This window comes from Dromiciops gliroides, chromosome 5 (assembly GCF_019393635.1).
Source record: "Dromiciops gliroides isolate mDroGli1 chromosome 5, mDroGli1.pri, whole genome shotgun sequence".
Taxonomy (NCBI): Eukaryota; Metazoa; Chordata; class Mammalia; order Microbiotheria; family Microbiotheriidae; genus Dromiciops; species Dromiciops gliroides.
In genome coordinates, this window is record NC_057865.1 from 216,597,459 (window position 1) to 216,617,423 (window position 19,965).

General features: G+C 40.0%; 1 protein-coding gene across 2 annotated transcripts; it reads left to right on the plus strand.

Annotated features, from left to right (window-relative positions):
- The first annotated feature begins 350 nt into the window (after positions 1 to 350).
- On the plus strand, positions 351 to 18,611 carry LOC122728443 (cytochrome c oxidase assembly protein COX14). 2 transcript variants are annotated; one of them, XM_043967083.1, is made up of 2 exons: positions 351 to 537; positions 18,097 to 18,611. In XM_043967083.1, the coding sequence occupies exon 2, from the start codon at positions 18,105 to 18,107 to the stop codon at positions 18,282 to 18,284; it is 180 nt and encodes a 59-aa protein (XP_043823018.1). In that variant the 5' UTR covers positions 351 to 537; positions 18,097 to 18,104; the 3' UTR covers positions 18,285 to 18,611. The 2 variants fall into 2 exon arrangements, with proteins under 2 accessions (XP_043823018.1, XP_043823017.1); XM_043967082.1 differs by having other exon boundaries at positions 363 to 548.
- The last annotated feature ends 1,354 nt before the right edge of the window (positions 18,612 to 19,965 follow it).

Here is a 19,965-nt window from a genome sequence, read left to right on the forward strand (position 1 = left end):
GGGGCGCACTGATGGCTTCCCAGGGAATCTTTCCAAAAAAGGATCTGCCTGACGACTAGTGACAAAACTAGATCACGCGTGCGTGGGATTGGCCTTTCGATTACAAGACCTTTCGGACCTTAGCGGCAAGGAGTCCTGATGAGAAATGACTACAAATCCCAGGATTCTGTGCTCTCAAAATGATCTTTGGAGACTTTTAGGGCTCCAATGATTGGTGAGCCGGAAATTCATCGGGTCCAGCCCGCGTTCCTGACGATGCTCTGCCTCAGAGGGCGGAAGTATACTCTAGCTAGCTTCGGGAACTTACACTTCTCCCACCCAACGGAGGCCGGAAGTTAGCTCGGGAGGATAAGAAATCATTTCCGCTCTAAGACTTCTGTCTGGGCGCTTCGCTTAAAGTTCAAGGTCTCGAGTTCTCCCCCGACTCCCACTATCGCATCTCTATGGTTCCGGTCCCACTTTCCCTTGGGGCCGGAAGTGGCGCAGCGTCGACGGCTGAGCGAAGTCGAAGGACTTAGGGAGGCTGCGATCTTAACTGTGAGGGCCAGGTATGAGGGAGGACCTATGGGACAAGGCTGGGGAGGGTGGCGGGGCCGAGTCTTGCTTCCCCGGATCTCAAAGCGCTAAAAGGCCTGGTTCTTTCCCAAACCTTGGGAAAGGATCCGACGGAAGGCTGGAGAAAGAGGGAGGCCCGCGCGGCCGCAGTGTCTGTCAGGGGCCTCGGGAGGTAGGGCTGGGTGTCCAGTGGGCGGGCGCTGAAGCCGATCTGACCTCCCCGCGGTGTGGCCGGCTGCCCTCGCCTGCCTGTGCTTTGGCTGCATCAGCCCGCGGGGGTCAGACCCCAGGAGGCCTGAGCGGAGACCTCACCCCCACCCCCACCCCCACCCCCACCCCCCTTGATTCCTGGACCCTCCCTCCGCCGCCCGGAGTTCGTTAGTTTCCCAAACGCGTGATCTCCGCGTCCTTGCAGCCCTGTTTGTGCTCGCAATCCTTTCTCGAGGAGGTCGCGGGGTCGTTTGAAGACCCTTCATTTTCTGAATCTGGCTTTCAAGGTCTAATGCGTCAGCCAAACTAGGTCACCTTGTAGCCCCCCTCACTTCCCCAAATATGTGTGGACTTGTTGTTATTCTGCCCTTTGCTTTGATCCTGCCCCAGTTATGTTCCTTTTCCTCACTTTCCCATCTTGCCTATTCAGCAAACATTTATTAAGTGCCTACTGTGTGTCAACCACCGTGCTAAGCCTGAGGCGTACAAAAAGAGGCAAAGGACAGCCCCTGTCCTCAACTAGCTTACAATCTAAGGGTGTGTGTGTATGTGGGGGGGGGACAACATGCAAATAAATATTTACGAAACAAACTAGATACAGGATAAATAGGAACTCATTAAAAGAGGGAAGAAGGTGGGATTTTAGTTAGGACTTAAAGGAAGCCAGGGTAAGGTCAGTCAAAATCCTAGTTATCATTCATTGTTCAGACCTTGTTCTTACATGAAGCCTTATGGGACACCCTCCCAAATGGGAATTGAACTTTTCCTTCCTCTGAACTTCTGCTTCTGTCTGAATCCACCTGTCTTATATCACTTTTTCAGATACTGAAATAGATCTTTAACTTAGATCAGTCAATTAACATTTATTAAGGCTTACTCTGTGCCTGGTGGCCCTGTGCTAGGTGCTGGGAATATAAAGAAAGGCAACCCCCTACCTACTCCCACCATCCACCCCCCCCCCCAAAAAAAAAAAAGGAAAGAAAAACGGTTCTTGTTATCAAGGAGCTCACAGTTTAATTTTCACAACTTTGGATAGCCCCTCCAAAGATCTAGGTGTCAACCCATCTCCTTTTTGACTTTTTGTTCATATTCTTGCAGGAATTTATCACAAGGGGCACGCTCTGCTTACTGGGGACCTTTCTCAATGTCCCCTGACATCTTCAGGATAGCAGTAGAGTTCTTGGGTTATTTACTTGTCTCTTCTTACCACCTGACCACCCCATCTTTTCTTTCTCTCATTTCCCCATGTCCTTTTTTACATATACTGCTTGAATCATTTAAAAACAAATTCTGTGGGGCAGCTAGGTGGCGCAGTAGATAGAGCACTGGCCCTGGATTCAGGACCTGAGTTCAAATCCAGCCTCAGACATTTGACACTTACTAGCTGTGTGACCCCGGGCAAGTCACTTAACTCCAATTGTCTCACCCCCAAAACAAAAACAACCCCCCCCCCCAACAAATTCTGTGTCTTATTTTTCTTTTGGGAATAGGGTTGTGTTTTATTCACAGTGCCCAACAAAGTGCCTTGCCCATAATAGGTTTTTTGTTTGTTTGTTTGGTGAGGCAATTGGGGTTAAGTGACTTGCCTGGGGTCACATAGCTAGTAAGTGTCAAATACCTGAGGCCTGATTTGAACTCAGGTCCTCCTGACTTAAGGGCCAGTGCTCTATCCACTGCACCACCTAGCTGCCCCCATAATAGGTTTTTGTTCAAAGGAGAATTCTTTGGGCTTTTTCCTGGCAAAACTCAAGATAAAGAGAATTTAAAAGAGTGTATTAAAAGCATGGTAGCAAAACATTGACAGGTTAGGGTCTGGAGATCATCGAGGGATTCAAGATGAAACCAGATTTTACTGATAACTGAGAGAAAGACAATTAGCATAGGCCCATATCAGTAAAAGGAATTAGTCCATGGCATTCTAGCACCTCCCTAATTGCTGGTATGTGAGGGCTACTTGATGTGTAACAAGTGATCTGATATGTGTCAGACAGCAGGTAATGCAAAAGCTGCAGACTGGGTGATGCCTTCCCTAACCTACTACAACAGGTCTTGAAACAATGGGTCACAGAGTCAGCATAACTTTCAACAATTCCCTCATTTGGTGCTATATAAACAACAAAACAATAGACATACATGCTTCTTTATCACGTTTGGTCTTATATCACTCCTTTATTCTCAACTACATCATCCTAATTTCTGCTGCTTATGACAGGTTAATGGCTCTAAACTAGGGGATTTAAACTCTCAACAGAAAATAAATGTAGTATGCCCATGAGTGTCACAAATCATAATCCCATATTTCTATCAATGTCACAAAGGTGAATAAACTTAGATAACAGAGTCATAATCTCATGTATGCCCTAAGGAGACAAATCTTGTTAAATAGCCCCTGCATATCAAGCCATATAGAGATATCATGCAAACATAGACTACTACGCTTAGAAAGCTCTTTTTTTTTTTTTTTTTTTTGCAGGGCAATGGGGGTTAAGTGACTTGCCCAGGGTCACACAGCTAGTAAGTGTCAAGTGTCTGAAGCCAGATTTGAACTCAGGTCCTCCTGAATTCAGGGCCGGTGCTCTATCCACTGCACCACCTAGCTGCCCCTGCTTAGAAGCCTCTTAAGCAATAGGAACATCTTTAAGCTTATTCTTGAGTAGTTTACTTGCATGTCAGGACATGCTTTACACATGGGTTTTAATCCCATATTAAATAACAAACCTAAGTAAAATCATTTTTCCCACTAATTGAAAACAAAGTGGTTCATAAATTACTGTCCATTAAGATAACTAATTGCACTGAAATTCTATTCCTTAGAAACAAAAATAGAAGTTTTCTGACTTTAACCTTGCGTGGTTAAATTTGTGAAAGAGTAGATTTATATCTTTGTTTCACAAGCTTCTTAATCATTGTCTACTTCCATATCATTCTGAAAGAATGAAATATTTCAGGAACTTAATCTTATACATATGACAAGCTCTGTTGTTTGTCCTTCATTGTCTTTTTTTTTTTTTTTTTTTGGTGAGGCAGTTGGGGTTAAGTGACTTGCCCAAGGTTACACAGCTAGTAAGTGTCAAGTGTCTGAAGTCGGATTTGAACTCAGGTCCTCCTGACTCCAGGGCCAGTGCTCTATCCACTGAGCCACCTAGCTGCCCCCTTTTTAAAAATTTTATTTTATTTTTATTTCTGTCCTTCATTTTCAAAGAGGAACATGACATCTGGAGGGGATGTCATGACTTGAAGTGAATTGAATTTAAGTGAGGGGGAGCTGTGCAGGGCTCCTCCAGAGCCATCTGGGTTCAGTGACTGGAGTTTAAGATTAAGTTGGCTCAGTATATCACTTCAGTATGTACTAGTCCAGGTATAACTTCATTACCTTTACAAGTGATAGGCAAAAAACCTCAGAGGAAACTCTCCTATAATAAGCAAGCTTGAAAACTTACCTCCCATTTTTGCAAGGAGTGGAAAAGGGGGTCTTTTTTTTTTTTTTAAGTAAACCAATTCATTGCTTAGGAATTTTACAATAATGTTAGCAAGCCTTTTCACAGGATCAGTAAGATCTTATGACTAATTTACAAATAAGATTTTACAAGGTCTTTGTACCTTTTCCTTCATAGTAATTCTCAATTTTCCTTTTAAAAATATACCCATGTAGGGGCAGCTAGGTGGCGCCGTGTATAGAGCACCGGCCCTGGAGTCAGGAGGACCTGAGTTCAAATTCGACCTCAGACACTTGACACTTACTAGCTGTGTGACCCTGGGCAAGTCACTTATAACCCCCATTATTGCCCCGCAAGAAAAAAGAAAGAAAAGAAAATATACCCATGTAAATACTTGCCAAGTTTTAACATTATGACAATAACTCCCAATAACTAAATAATTTCATATTTTTCATAAGTGATAGCCAAATGATTTTCACTGAAACTTCCTCTTTATTATAGGTAAGCCTGGAAGTTTCTTCAATTTTAGTATTTCAGAATATTACAACATGTCGACAAGATAAATTTTTAAACATCTTTGCCATCATTTAACAGTTCAGTTCATAATCTAACAGCATCCAAATTAAAAGAGAAGCTGCTTTTCTAACAGCGTACCTGATATAGGGGTTTATGAAATCTAACAATATAAGAAAATTTAGAAACATGATAACAGCATAGATGATATGGATTTGAAACATGAAACAAAGCCTGCTACCAGTCTGGTCCCCTCGGTTCAGTTGAATGTATTTCCAGATTATTTTACCTAGAAAATGATTCGTCTTCATTCCTTTGGCAGTTTATACTAATCATATCCAAAACCCAGTATGAAGTTATCCAGTATGGAAATAAGAAGAAGTAGTTAATCATTCCATCTAGTACTGCCATATGCCAGGCACTATGTTAAGCACTTTACAGTCATGTAATGCTCACAACAACCTCTGGGAAGGGGGTGCTATTGTATTTTCTCCCTTACAGATGGGGAAACTGAGGTAAACAGAGGTGAGGTCATACGGCGAATACACTTCTGAGATGAGAGTTTTTTGACTCAAGTTTTCCTGATCCATGCATTTTCTAGCATTTTTCATGCTTTAATGTCAAATAGCAAATGTGTATCCAAGGGCCATTTATGGTTAGCACTTTAAAAAAAGAGCCCTTTATTATCTTTTTTTTTTGGGGGGGGGTGAGGCAATTGGGGTTAAGTAACTTGTCCAGGGTCACACAGCTAGTAAGTGTCAAGTGTCTAAGGTCAGATTTGAACTCAGGTCCTCCTGACTCCAGGGCCAGTGCTCTATCCACTGCGCCACCTAGCTGCCCCCAGATTCATTTTTGAGAAGTTTGATTACAAATGATAGAAAGAATCTGTGTTGGAAGGGAACTTGAAAATCCTCGGGATTCAATTCGACAAAACACATATTACGCCTTTACTACGTGAAGGGCATTCTGCTAAGCACTAGGCTCCCAAGACAAAAAGTGAAACAGTCCAGCCTCTGCTAGGACACTTCCGGTGACATGAAAATCACCACTTCATGGAGTTGCCTGTTCTGTTTGGGGACAGCTCTAATTATTGCATTCTTTCTTTCATCGAACTGAAAACTGCTCCTCAGTGACATCTCCCCACTATTCCTAGATTCACCATCTGGAGCCTCACAGAATGTTGAATTTAATTTAGACTTGCAGAACACTGCTAGGTGTTGGCAGAGGGACAGATTAAATAATTTAAGCTTCTTGCCCCTAAAAATCTGTTATTTTGAGCCTTCTGAGATTGTGGTAGTCTATATTTCACAGGCATATAGCATTACCAAAAGAATATTGGGAATTTAAATTGTGCCCCTTTGCAACTTATGTTCCTTGCTCCCAATTCTACCTTTTGAAAGGGCCAAGCAAAATAAATGTAATCCTGTTTCTATGACACCGTCCTTCAAACTGATCTTTGTGTGGTATGATTCTCTTCCCATCTTGGTTGCCCTTTTCTGGAGGTATGAGACTTGTCACTGGTATTCTTTTTTTTTCCACTGGTATTCTTAAAATGGGAACTGAGGAGGACAAAAAGCACCCTAGGTCCAAGAATATGCAACCCTGTGGAGCCTCTTAAATGTATATGCTTATGCTAAATTCATTTTTGTCTGCCACAGTATACTGCTTATAAGGTAATCTCTGTAAAAAAGGCCGAGCCTTTAGTATAAACTCTACTAAGCCAAGCTAGATCCTTGTTCAGGGAGTCACTTTTCACATAGTGGTTCCCCCAGATAGCTTGGCATAACTTTACTGTTTCCTTTTCATCTGGTCTCTGAAGTTATTGACCTCCAGTTTATGCACCCAGGTAATGGGTGTGTATTCTCCCAGGGCTCATGAAGACCCCAGGCTGAGAAATATCCCAACAATTTGGTGTCAGAAGTAAGATAACTTGAACTCCTTTGGGGACCCTTGAGACTAGCAACACAGGTGAATTCTCAGGCATGCCACTAAGCTAAGAATTCTTACCCTTCACCAGACTTCCCTGTTCTGTCTCAGTCCTCTTGATCCCTGAAGGTGATGAGTAGTTTTTTTTCCTCTAAAAGTCATGGCTTCTTGAGACCTTCTGGAAACTAACAAAAAGGGTGAATGTAGGATTTTCTCTGTGGACTCATGATCCTGGACTTTATTGAATGTTTAATTAAGACTTAGTGCAGCTAATATTAGTCCATGTGAGAAAGAAAGCCTAGATAACCCGGGAAGATTCTGAAGAAAGAATCTTTCAAGGGAAAATAATTCTCCCTGAGAGTGATGACTGTATAGAGGTCCTTTCTCTTTTCTGTGGATAGACTCAACCAGGAGTAATTAACAGTAAAAACCATCCTTGGGATTCCATTGGTACAAATGGTAAAAATAAAATAAAATTCTAGCCAGCCAATCTTTCTCTTGTCATGTGGAATGGTGGGTATACATACCATAGATGATACAAGTTGACAGTGACCAAATGCAAAATCATTTGACTTAGATAAATTGACTTATTTACAGGGTTTTTTAGAAGATTCTGACCAAAATAGATGGATTATTGGGTTTTTAAAAGAGATCAGATAAATTTTTTGTTTTTTATTTTTTATCATAAAAGTATTTTCCAGTTACATGTAAAGATAGTTTTCAACATTTGTTTTTATAAGATTTTGAGTTCCAAGTTTTTCTCTCTCCCTCCCCTCCCTCCCCCCCTCCCCAAGACAGAAAGTAATCTGATATAGATTATATATGTACAATCACATATATCTACATTAGTTATGTTGTGAAAGAAGAATCAGAACAAAAGGGAAAATCCTCAAAAAAAAAATAAAAACAAAAACAAAAGTGGAAACAGTATGGTTCGGTCTGCATTCAGAATCCACAATTCTTTTTTCTGGATGTGGAGAACATTTTCCAGATCAGATATTTTCATTCATTCATTTATTTATTTATTTTTCAAGAAAGAGATATTAATAGATTTAATAACACATTGTTTTGCTCACACAGATTGCTAAAGTGACTTCAGCAAACCATAGGTCAGGTATACTACAAAGTATAGAGGGGGTGAGGCTGTGTGGATGCCACATATGATATTCTGTGTGTGTGTGTATATACACACACAGGCATACGTCACTTGGGCAGGCCTTTTTTTCTTTTTTAATCACAGCTATCCTTGTAAACATTAAACCTGCAATTAATTGAAATAGGATTGAATGATGCTCTACCACTAAAGTAACACCCTCTCCCCCTCACATGAAGCCATTCAGTGCCACCAGCCAAGCATCTTTTTAGCTGGTGAAATAAAAGAAGACTCCAAGTGCCTCTCACTGTGTTGCTTTGCTCTTCTTGTCTCTGTTCTTTAACCCATCCATATTGGCTTTCAGCAAGTTAGGCCATCTGGAATTTATTCACTTCTTTAGAGCTCACCACAGTGCTGATCTTTTTCCCATCAATAGCTCTTAGCAAACATTTATTGTCTGAAGGCTCAAAGCCTTCCACAGACCCTTTATGTGGAATAGGTTTAGTCTAACCGTTATACTTCTTCAGGATAATGAACACACTCCCTGATGACCAGCACTTGTGGAAGAGCCTGGTCAGTTCTGTTAGGAACTGTTCGCTCTCCAGCAGCACCATCAATACTCCATACATTTTCGGGGGGGGGGGGCCTCGAGGCAATGAGGGTTAAGTGACTTGCTCAGGGTCACACAGTAAGTGTCAAGTGTCTGAGGCCAGATTTGAACTTAGGTCCTCCTGAATTCAGGGCCAATGCTTTATCCACTGTGCTACCTAGCTGCCCCCCAGATACATTTTAAAAGAAGAAAACATTTGTTTGCTGGAAGGACCCCTTAACAAAAGCAGAAAGTCCTCCCTTTTATCAGCCACCCTTCCTTCCCCTTTCCTTCCCTGCTTATGCCCTTTTACTTCCTTAAGAGTAAGCCTAAGTTTCTTTATCCAAATGTGTCTATATGTTATTCCCTCTTTAAATCAAATCTGATGAGAGTAAGGTTGGAACATTGCTCACCCCTCCCTTCTTTCCCTCTATTGTAATAGGTTTTTATGCCTCTTCATATGATGTAATTAACCTCATTCCACCTCCCCTTCCCTCTCCCTATTCTCCTTTTATTCTGCTCCTTAAATTTCTTTATATCATCACATCTAGGGGCAGCTAGGTGGTGCAGTGGATAGAGCACTGGCCCTGGTTTCAGGAGGACCTGAGTTCAAATCCAGCCTCAGACACTTAACACTTACTAGCTGTGTGACCCTGGGCAAGTCACTTAACCTCAATTGCCTCACTAAAAAAACCAAACCAAAACATCACATCTAATAACAAAACCCTCATAGAGATACAGATCTCCAGTTAAAAATATTATCTTCCTCATAGGGATGCAAACAGTTTAACCTTATTAAATAACTGTCCCCTTCCCCCTTTACCTTTTTATACTTCTCATGAATCTCGTATTTGAAGATAACATTTTCTGTTCAGTTCTGGTCTTTTCTTCAGGAAACCTTGGAAGTTGATCTGTTGAACTCTTAACCTTTTCCAGAAATTCTTATTTTCCTTCTGTCGCTCTTACCCCTTTTGACCAGCTCTTAAATACCCCTCTTTATTTTCCCTTCCTGATCCCCCTGAAGATCTCTTGGACCTGTGGCTTCCAATTTCCTCTAGTCCTATAGCACTTGTGCTCCTACCCATACTGCTTACTTCCTTTCACATTACCTCCTTCAGAACTTGCTCCCTCACCATGTCGGGAGGTAACAGATCGAACCCTCCAATAATGATCCAGTCCTCTTTCCTCTTGATTCCTATTGACAGCCTATAGAATAATGGGAGATGATCTATAAGGAGATCAAAATCCTGAACATGCAGATTTATTGTGAAAAGATTATCCTCTGTGTCCCAACCAAAGTTTGGAAGAGGAAACAAGGTGTGGTCGATTATTTTCCCACTTGTTTCTAAGAAAATTGGAGTGACCAGTAAAGCCGAACTGTGCAACTCCCTGTGCGCATCTTTCTGAGACACCCCTCTTTGGATACAAACTGCAAGGGTACGTGTACCTTGCATAGTCAGTGCCCACCCTTTCTGAAGATCCAAAGAAGTTCAGGGAAGAGCCTGGTCAGTGATTAGCAATCCATAATCCTTCTCAAAGGGATTTAACCTGACTCCTGCTTCACCCCCCCAGAAAGGTAACATGTGGCCCAAACATTCGCTAGTGGGCTGCTAACAACTGAAGAGGCAGAACCAAGACCAGATAGTTGCTGATGGACAAGGATTACTGGCTGCCATACTTCAGAGAGCCTACTCTCTAAAAATTATCTGGTTCCAGGTGGAATTATGTAAGACAGTTGGAAGGGGAGCACCTGAAAACATTTGCTGGAAGATATTTGGAAATTAAAAAATATTCCTCCTTACTCAACCCAAAGACTGAAGAGCATAGGAGCCTTCTAATATATATCCTAGTAGGAAACTTCCCATGCATCAGAACTGCCGTGCCGGACACATAAACACTTCCTAACTGCTTTATCTAATCCAATAAAAGCTTTCCTAGTAGGGTGGAAGGTTCATACGTTTTGAGCCAAATAGTAGAAGCAGCCCCTCACTTCTATAAGAATGCTTAGCAAGAGGCTAAGAAAAAGAAGAAACTTCTATGAGCCACACATCTGCTCCGGATTCTGTTTGAAAGGGCATCTCTGAAAGTTACCTGAACTTTATAGCTTTTGTTCAAAACCAGGCCTTTAAAGAAACAAGTGCCAGTAGTGCCTTAAAGATCAAGCCCATAAACCCACCAATGAGTAAAACCAACCTTTCTATAACCTTTTAAGCCCATGATCTGCTGGAGAGTTTCCTCCCATGATGGTCCCAGAAGACCATTACACAGATCCCACAGCCTCATCCAATTTACAGTTGGAGCCAGGGAACTGAATTTTCCTATTCATTCCTGGGATTGCTTTGCTGATCAAGTTGACTTGCTCTAATTGAATGAGATTGTGCACACCATTGAGGTCTTTGGAATTTCTTATTTTGACCCATGCCCTTTTCTGTTGGCTTCTCCGATGAAGATGCCTTTCTACTATTCCTTTTTACGGCTGTAAATTAATGAGAAAGGATTTGTATAAATTACGTGCCAAAATCTACTGCTTTTCACAAGGAGTTTATATTTACTTTCCCCAAAAGGCCATTTCTTAATTGGTTCAAATTTTGTCCACTTAGGGCCTGGCATGGTAATAGAAATACAGGATGCCTCTATTCAATCCAGAACTTGACCCCCCTGAGCCTAGCTGAGTCTCTTCCTCTCCTTGTGGGCATCCACTCTGAATGCAATTGGGTTGCTTACTGGTGCCTCTGTTCCAGATTTGTTCCAGAGCCAACAATCCTTTCAGTCCCTCAATATCCCCTTTCTCAATTTGCCAAAAAAGGAATAATTCCTCATTGAATTTCTTCTTTGATAAAATATTTTGTGCTATGTCATTTCTCTGGGTAATCCCTCCTGGTCAAGAAAGAAGGAAAAATTGGCCATGATGAGAACTCTGTATGCTACTTTGACTAAGATTTCTGTATTATCAACTCCTTTGTAACTTCTTGCCACTTCATTGTTCCCAACCCTGTCACCATACTTGTGTCAGTCTCTTCTGCAACCTGATTTACTGTTGTTCACTTTTCCTTTGCTCTGTTCAGTTCTACCCAGACTCCCAGTTCCTTTTTGTCAGGGACATCAGCTTACCTGGACTTGAATTTCACAGAGAGATCCTCTTCCCTGTTTTCCCAAATATTAAAGACTTATCTTGTGGATCTACCCTTGTCTAATAGATTGATAACTTTTTACTTTGTAGTCAAAGCTGGGAAATTTTTTCTCATAATTTTCTCTTTATTCACCTCATTTTGCACAGCAAGGCCATAAAACATCAAAATCCAAGTTCCAGTTCGTCCAAGGAACTTAACAGGTTATGAGATTTCCCACCTCTCCTGCCAACTTAGGTCAGGTCCACTTAATCACTCTACTTTCTATTCCTGTGCTGGTAACTAAATGGCAAATCAAGAAATTCCTAGGGGTTCCTGGCAATTGTAGTCAGTGAATCCAATAACTTGTAGGCATAGCAAGGTTGATAGAAAGGAGCCAATAGAAAGGGATTCATTGAAAAGTCAGGAAGTGATGATTGATAGAAAAGGATCCCAAAGGGTGTGGGAAAGAGGATCAAGACTAGTAATTATTGAATCCCACATTAGCCTTCTATTTTTCAGATTGAATAGTTTATTAGAGTGGAGACCTAATTAGGAGAGTGTTCTTGGGTAATTATTTTATCTTTGTATCTCCTCCCTGTCCCTAACACAGAAAGTTCTTTAAAATAAATTTTTATTACGTACCTAATTCCTCCCCCATGCACCCTCCAGAAAGTCATCTCTTATAAATATTTTTAAAAGAGAGAAAAAAACTCAAGCAAAACTAACCTAAGATATGAAAAAAAAAAAATCTGACACAGCCAGGATCTGTAGTCATCCCACCTCTGTAAAAGTGCGCTGAAGGGCATTCTCAAAAATCTTTGGCACCAAGCTTGGTCATTATAATTTCACAGCATTCAGTTTGATTGTTTTGTTGTTCTTTCCAGGTATGTTGTTTTAATCTTTGTGTATGTGGTTTTCCTAGTTTTTTCTTATTTCACTTTGTACTGTTTTCATGTAATCTTCCCATGACCTCTCTGTATTGCTATCTTGATCATTTATTAATAGCATAATGATACTCCCATTATATTCATGTCCAGAACCTGTTTAGCTATTTCCCATTGAAATCTATTTTGTTTCAAGTCTTTTTTAAAACACGGAGCTCAACTGTCAATATTTCAGTATATATGAGACCTGTGCTTTTATTATTAACATCCCTGGGGTATTGTGTACCTAAAAATGAACTCTGTAGGTCTGACTATATGGACATTTTAGTCACTCAATTCCAAATCTAGAATTGTGGAATAAGTTCACAGCTCTACCATCAGTGCATTAGTATTTCTTTCTGTAACTTCCCCAAAATTGACTGTTTTTTATCTTTTGTCAATTTTTGGCTGTTTGCTAGGTGTGAGTGAGGTGAAACCTTAAGGTTCATTTGATTTGCATTTTTTTATGTTTTTAAAATAGATTTATATTGATCTTTTGTTTTTATATCCTCTAGATTTTCCCTCCCATAACAACTTCTCAGAGCATCCTTTTTAACAAAGAATTTTTTTAAAAATAAGTTTTTATTAGTGTCTCTATAATACTGTTTTTTCCCCCATTTCCCTCAGTATCCCTCCTGCTCCCCAGAGGGCCATCCCATATAAGAAAAATTTTTAAAGACAAAAAGTCTGAAAATATGTGCCCGGTACACACTTGTGGAATTCCCACCTCTTTAAAAGGGAAGTATGGGGGCAGCTAGGTGGCACAGTGGATTAAGCACTGGTCCTGGATTCAGGAGGACCTGAGTTCAAATTCAGCCTCAGACACTTGACACTTACTAGCTCTGTGACCCTGGGCAAGTCACTTAACCCTCATTGCTCTGCCAAAAAAAAGGTGGCAGTGGTGGTGGTGTGGGAGTATCTTCCCATATCTCTTCTTTGGAGCCATGCTGATTCTTTTTTATTTGTTTTTTCCTCTTTTTTATTTTAAATTTAAAAAAATTTAAACTTAAATAAAAATGAGAAAAGAAAAAACAACACATGTACACAGCAGAACATAAGAGAGGACTTAATATAAAACAAATTTCCATTTCAAGAAAACCTATATATAATAAGTGCTACACTGTTTTCAGAAGTTTCAGCTTTTCTTTGCTTCCTTGTTGGTTTTCTTTTGTTCTCTGCTGTGTACTTTTTAATTTATTATTCCCCCCCCCTCCCTCTTTGAAGGCTGCAATTAAGCAGCCTTATACATAGATATCTATACACATATATGTAAGACCATACTATGCTTATTTCTATTCATCAGCTGTTTCTCTGAAGGTGGATAGCAAATTCCTTCACAAGTCCAAGTCTCTCCATACCTTTTCTTTCTTTCTTTCTTTCTTTTTTTTTTTTGTGAGGCAATTGGGGTTAAGTGACTTGCCCAGGGTCACACAGCTAGTAAGTGTTAAGTGTCTGAGGCTGGATTTGAACTCAGGTACTCCTGACTCCAGGGCCAGTGCTCTATCCCACTGCGCCCACCCTAGCTGCCCCAGTTTTTTTCTTAAAGTGAGACAATTGGGGTTAAGTGACTTGCCCAAGGTCACACAACTAGTGAGTGTCAAGTGTCTGAGGCCGGATTTGAACTCAGGTCCTCCTGACTCCAGGGCCCGTTCTCTATCCACTGCGCCACCTAGCTGTCCCCTCTCCATACCTTTTCAAGTCAAGTTTACACCACAGCAATATTCCAACCCAGTCACATCCTATCGAAGACATTGTTCAGGAAAGTTTTCCCCAGTTTTTTGCATTCTTTCTATTCTTGGCTATATAGGTTTTATTTATACAAGAAAAACTTACTTTAAAATAATTGAAATTATCCAGTTTACATTTCAACAATGCTCTTATAATATAGTTTAAGATCTGATAATGCTGAAATGATTTCCTTTACTTCTCTTTTCCTGGTTTCTTTGAAGTTCTTCCAAATGAAGTTTGTTATTATTTTTGCTAACTCAGTACAATAAATTTTAATCATTTAATTGGAATGCTGATTCTTTATTATTTTGCTGTACTTGCTTGATTTTTTCATATAGTTCTTTCTACAATGTGTTGTATGTAGAAGACTACACAGTAGTAATTGTGTATATTGCTTTCTTGACTCTGCCTACTTCACTCTGCATATAAAGAATTTAAAAAATAAAAAGAGAAAGAAGGAAAAAATTCATCAAAACTGAATAGTATATATAAAAAAAAAAGATGACATTCAGTGCCCCATATCTGTGAACTTTCTTATCTTCGTGAAGAAATGAAGGGCAATGTTGAGGCCAGGCTTATTCTTTGCAGTTTTGCAGCATTTGTTTTTGATTGTTTTGTTGTTCAATTTGCTGAGTATGAGGCGGTTATTGATGTGTATTTTTGTAGTATTAGTGATTTAGAGTATTCTTTCCTCTCTTGTTAATAGTTGGCAATTCAGGGGCAGCTAGGTGGCGCAGTGGATAAAGCACCGGCCCTGGATTCAGGAGTACCCTGAGTTCAAATCTGGCCTCAGACACTTACTAGCTGTGTGACCCTGGGCAAGTCACTTAACCCCCATTGCCCTGCTAAAATTAAAAAAAAAAATTAAATAGTTGGCAATTCATATCCTCTGACCACTTATTTATGAAGGAATAACTTGTCAAATATTTTCTTAGTTGCTATCTTGGACATCAGAACATTATCAGAGATATTCGAAACAAAGGTTTTTCCTCCCATTCATCTTATCTTTGTTGCATTAATTTTTGTCCATACCAAAGCCATTAGTTCACTTAATCAAAAGTATAGAATCATCTCTGTCCCTTATTTGGTTAGAAAAGTACTCAATCTGCTTGTTGTCATTACTATTATTAATTTTAAAAAATATTCACCAAACTTAATAAATATTGAATTGAACACTCTATAGTTCCCTTTTTTTCAGAATTTTCTTAAAATTGGTAGCAGGGTTCAGCAAGATTTGTATAGGAGGAAACAGATTTTGGGCTTTTTTGACCCTACTCTTGTTTGTTTTTTTAAAACAGTATTTTATCTTATTTTTTTCTGAATTACATGTAAAGATAGTTTTCAACATTCATTTTTGTAAGATTTTGAGTTATTTCTCCCTCTTTCCCTTCCCTCCCCTCCCCTCTCCAGAAGCCTGCAAGCAATCTGATATAGGTTATACATTGCAATCATGTTAAACATATTTCTACATTAGTCATGTTGTGAGAGAAGAATCAGAAAGAAGGGGGAAATCACAAAAAAGAAAAAACAACCAAAAAACCTTACTCTTGTTTGGCAGCTGAGTGCTATGCATTGCACTGTTAACTCATTCTCAACCCAGAGTCTTTCAGCCTATAGGTCTCTTAAACATATTCACCTCTTCCCCATCTTAAATTCATTACATTACATTGTAGATAAGTGTTTATTATCTGTAAGTTGCTGGAGATGAAAGAGAAAAAACAGTTCCTGCCCTTAAAGGACTGTAAATCTGTGTCATCTCTTAGTTGACAGATTTGATGACATCACCATTCTTCCAATCTCTCTTCCATTCATAACTGTGACATCATCCTGAACTTCTGCACCTCACATACCCAATCAGTTGCCAAATCTTGCTCCTTCTACCTTTATAGTATCTGTCTTATTTGATCCCCTCTGTCTGTTCACACAGCTGTCAGCTTAGTTCAGGCTCTTCTCAGTGGTCTCCCACTGGTCTCCCTGCCCTAATTTCCTCCCCACTCCACTCCATCTACTCACACACAGCTGCCAAAGTGATTTTCCTGAAGCACAGATCTGACCTTTCCAAATAACTCTTTTGCTTCTGGATAAAATATGAACTCTGATTGCCTTTTAAAGTCCTTCACAACTTGTTACCTTTCCAACTTTGTTATATATTGCTCCTTTTTCTTCACACTATGATCCAGTCAACTTGGTCTTCTCTTTGTTACTCATATATGACACTCCCATATCCTGCCTCTGCCTTTGTACTAGCTATCCCATGACTGGCATTCACTCCTTCCACATGTGTTTCACAGAATTGTTCACTTCAAGCACACATTCATTTCCTGATCCTAATCGATAGTATGTTTCTTTATTAACTATTTTGTATTTGTTCTCTATATATTTATTGTTTAGGAATAGGGGCTAGATTTGTGATTTAATTAGTATAGACAGCTCCCTTTCCGGTGAAGGTTGATACCCTCTCAGTTTAGGTGACTTGCCTGGGATCATATGTGTCAGTAGACAGGACTTGAATCCAGGTTTCCTTTTTTTATATTTTTCCCAAATTCTTTTTATTTATATTTCTTTATTCATTATTTCTTTTTTCCATATATTTAGAATTTTGTTTTCCCCAAATTACATGTAAAAACAATCTCCAACTATTTTTATACTTTTTTTTTTTTTTTTGGTGAGGCAGTTGGGGTTAAGTGACTTGCCCAGGGTCACACAGCTAGTAAGTGTTAAATGTCTGAGGCTGGATTTGAACTCATGTGCTCCTGACTCCAGGGCCAGTGCTCTATCCACTGCGCCACCTAGCTGCCCTGTTTTTTTTATACTTTTTTTTCTCCAATTATTTTTTAAGACGATTTTTAGCATTCATTTTTTTCCATAAAAGTATTTTATTATTTTCCAGTTACATGCAGAGATAGTTTGCAACATTTGTTTTTATAAATTTTCTAGTTTCAAATTTTTCTCCCTCCCTTCCCGCTCCCCAAGACAGCAAGCAATCTGATATAGGTTATATATGTACAATCACATTAAACATATTTCTGCATTAGTCATGCTGCGTAAGAAGAATCAGAGCAAAAAGGAAAAACCTCGAAAAAGAAAAACAAAAAAATAGAAATAGTATGGTTTAGTATGGTTCAATCTGCATCTAGATTCCACAGTTCTTTTTTCTGGATTTGAAGAGCCTTTTCCATGAGTTCTTTGGAACTATCTTGGACCATTGTATTGCTGAGAAGAGTCAAGTCTATCACAGTTGATCAACACATAATGTTGTTGATACTGTGTATCATGTTCTGGTTCTGCTCATCTCACTCAGCATCAGTTCATGTAAATCCTTCCAGGTTTCTCTGAAATCTGCCTGCTCATCGTTTCTTACAGCACAATAGTATTCCATTACATTCATATACCACAACTTGTTTAGCCATTTCCCAATTGATGGACATCCCCTCAATTTCCAATTCTCAGCCACCACAAAAAGAGCAGCTATAAATATTTTTGTACGTGTGGGTCCAAGCCATTGGAACCAATGAGATCTCCAAAATAACACCTTTACAGGAGGGCACAGAATAGAGTTCTAGGTCTTGTAGTTGTGTTCCAGAGGTTCCAATTAGAAGCTGGAATACCTTTTCTTAAAGGAAGCATTTCAAAGGGTGGTTAAGTATAGTTGAAAGTTAACAGTTCATATTATGAAGCATTTATTGATCATATGGCACTTTGGGCCCTATTAATGTGACTCCACAGGCAGTGTCAATCTTTTATACTTATCTTCTAGCCATTTGATCTATGTCTGGAGTTATCATTTCATTATTAGCTTTAGTCAAACAAAACTTAATCCACTACTAAAAATAAAAAAAATCAGATCATGGTGCCCCAAACCAAGTGAAACAATTTTTGGATTCTTTTCTTTGTTCATACTCATTAACAGGGATAATAATTGATTATCAGCTTGTTCTGAGTAGGAAGGTGAGCTCTCAGGAGTCTGTGTATCATATTCAAGGGTTTGGATCTGAATCCTGTCTCTTTGCAGGCGGCAAAATGCCATCATCTAAACAACTGGCTGACTTTGGCTACAAGGCCTTCTCTGCCTCCATGATGTTGCTCACCGTGTATGGCGGCTTCCTGTGTAGTGCCCGGGCCTATCGCTACTTTCAGCATCGTGGTGTCCTACGGCAGGCAGCTGAAGAACAAAAGGCTCAAAGTATTCTGCAGGACTGAAGATATCATCCTACCTCAGAATGGTCTGTGGCCTGAGGCACGCCATAGAACACCTGAAATTATTTGCATGGAAGGGTAATTGCCAGCCCTAGCCTGGGAATCTCTATGGCGTCCATCCTTGGTCGGCGGAATGTATTGACATGTTCCTTGCCCTGAGTTTTGAGTGACATTGGATCATGACAAGAGGGGTGACAGTGAAAAACAATAATATAAAGACATTAAGTTTGGTTTGCCATTTCAGGCTTTTGGTACTTGTTTACTTGTGTTGGGGATTATTCTGTTTGATCAGGGCAGAATCACAGAGATAATAAAAGCTCAGCTTCCTAATGTCCTGGTCAGACTTTACTTCTCACCTCCCTTGAATTTGATTACCTGTAAAGTAACATGGGCAGCTACCTCTCCGAGAAATTTGGGTAGGGTTTATTTTTCATACACTGCTAAAGCAGGAAGTGATTGCAAGAATCATCTATTCATATCTCTGCCCAAAGCATTAATCACTTTATAATATCCGTAACAGATGCTATCTGTCCTTTGCTTCAACTCCTTCACTACTTGGGAACTTGCTAAGCTGCTCAATCAGACTTCTTAAGTGTTAGGAAATTCTTATGTGAAAACAAAATCCATTGTAACTTCCATACAGTATTGCCTCCTAAAACTTAATCCTTTCATCTGACAAAGAGTGATTTATGCTTTCTTCCTCTACCAAGTCTCTTCTAAACTTCAATTCCTTCAACTGATCCTTATGGTTTCCAAAACCCTTCAGTTTAGTGCTCCTTGTTGGTATCATTAATAGGACCCAGAACTGAACACAATACTCTGTAGTCTGATTGACACAATATTCGCTGAGTATATTAGCCCTTATGCTTTTTTGAAATAGCTTTGCTCAGAAGCAAACCTGTTAAGATTTACTTAGAAGCCTAAAGTATTATCTTCAAGGAGAGGTTGATAATCCCACATGTCAAAGATAGAGTTCTTTGGGATTCAATAAGATTAAAATTTCCTTCCTCAAAGTAGGATAGAAATTGCTTGCTTTCAACAACCCAGCACCCTAAGCCTCAGTAATCTGGATAGTTTGACTTTGACTCCTGTTCTTTAGGGATAGATAGGTGTATGTGTTATCACAAGAGTTGGCACCTCAGAGGTCAAATAGTTCACTGGTTCCTGAAATAAGAATCCCTACATAGTTCAGAAAGGGTCATAAAAACTCCTGTGATGGGTGTGGCCTTCGAGGACCTGGGTTGTTGTTTTCAAAGAGGACCAGTGACATCATGGGATGGTGTCTTGCCTGGTGGTGCCTTGGATCTGAGTGCGGCAGAGTTGTCAGCCGCACTTTTTTCCCACAGTCATTGAAGTCCAGGGGCAAGAGAAAAGTTAAGATCACTAGCATTGGCCTGGGATGCATTGCATGACCTTGGCATTTCTGATGCCTGATCAGACTCTAAGAGCTCCACAGCACATGCTTCAGTTGCCTTCATGGCCATTGGAACAAACTTTCCATCCACCCATTCGGCCACAGGGAAGTCTTCACATGCTTGGGGGAGATATCCCCTAATTCACCGCCGGCTTTGAGGCCTGTCAGTTACCCTCAAGCTGGTTTAGCCCATCTGCTGAGACAGTTTTATTGAGGTGTGGCCACTTTGTACTATGAGCCACAGGTGAGAATTGGGTAAAGGTGGACACT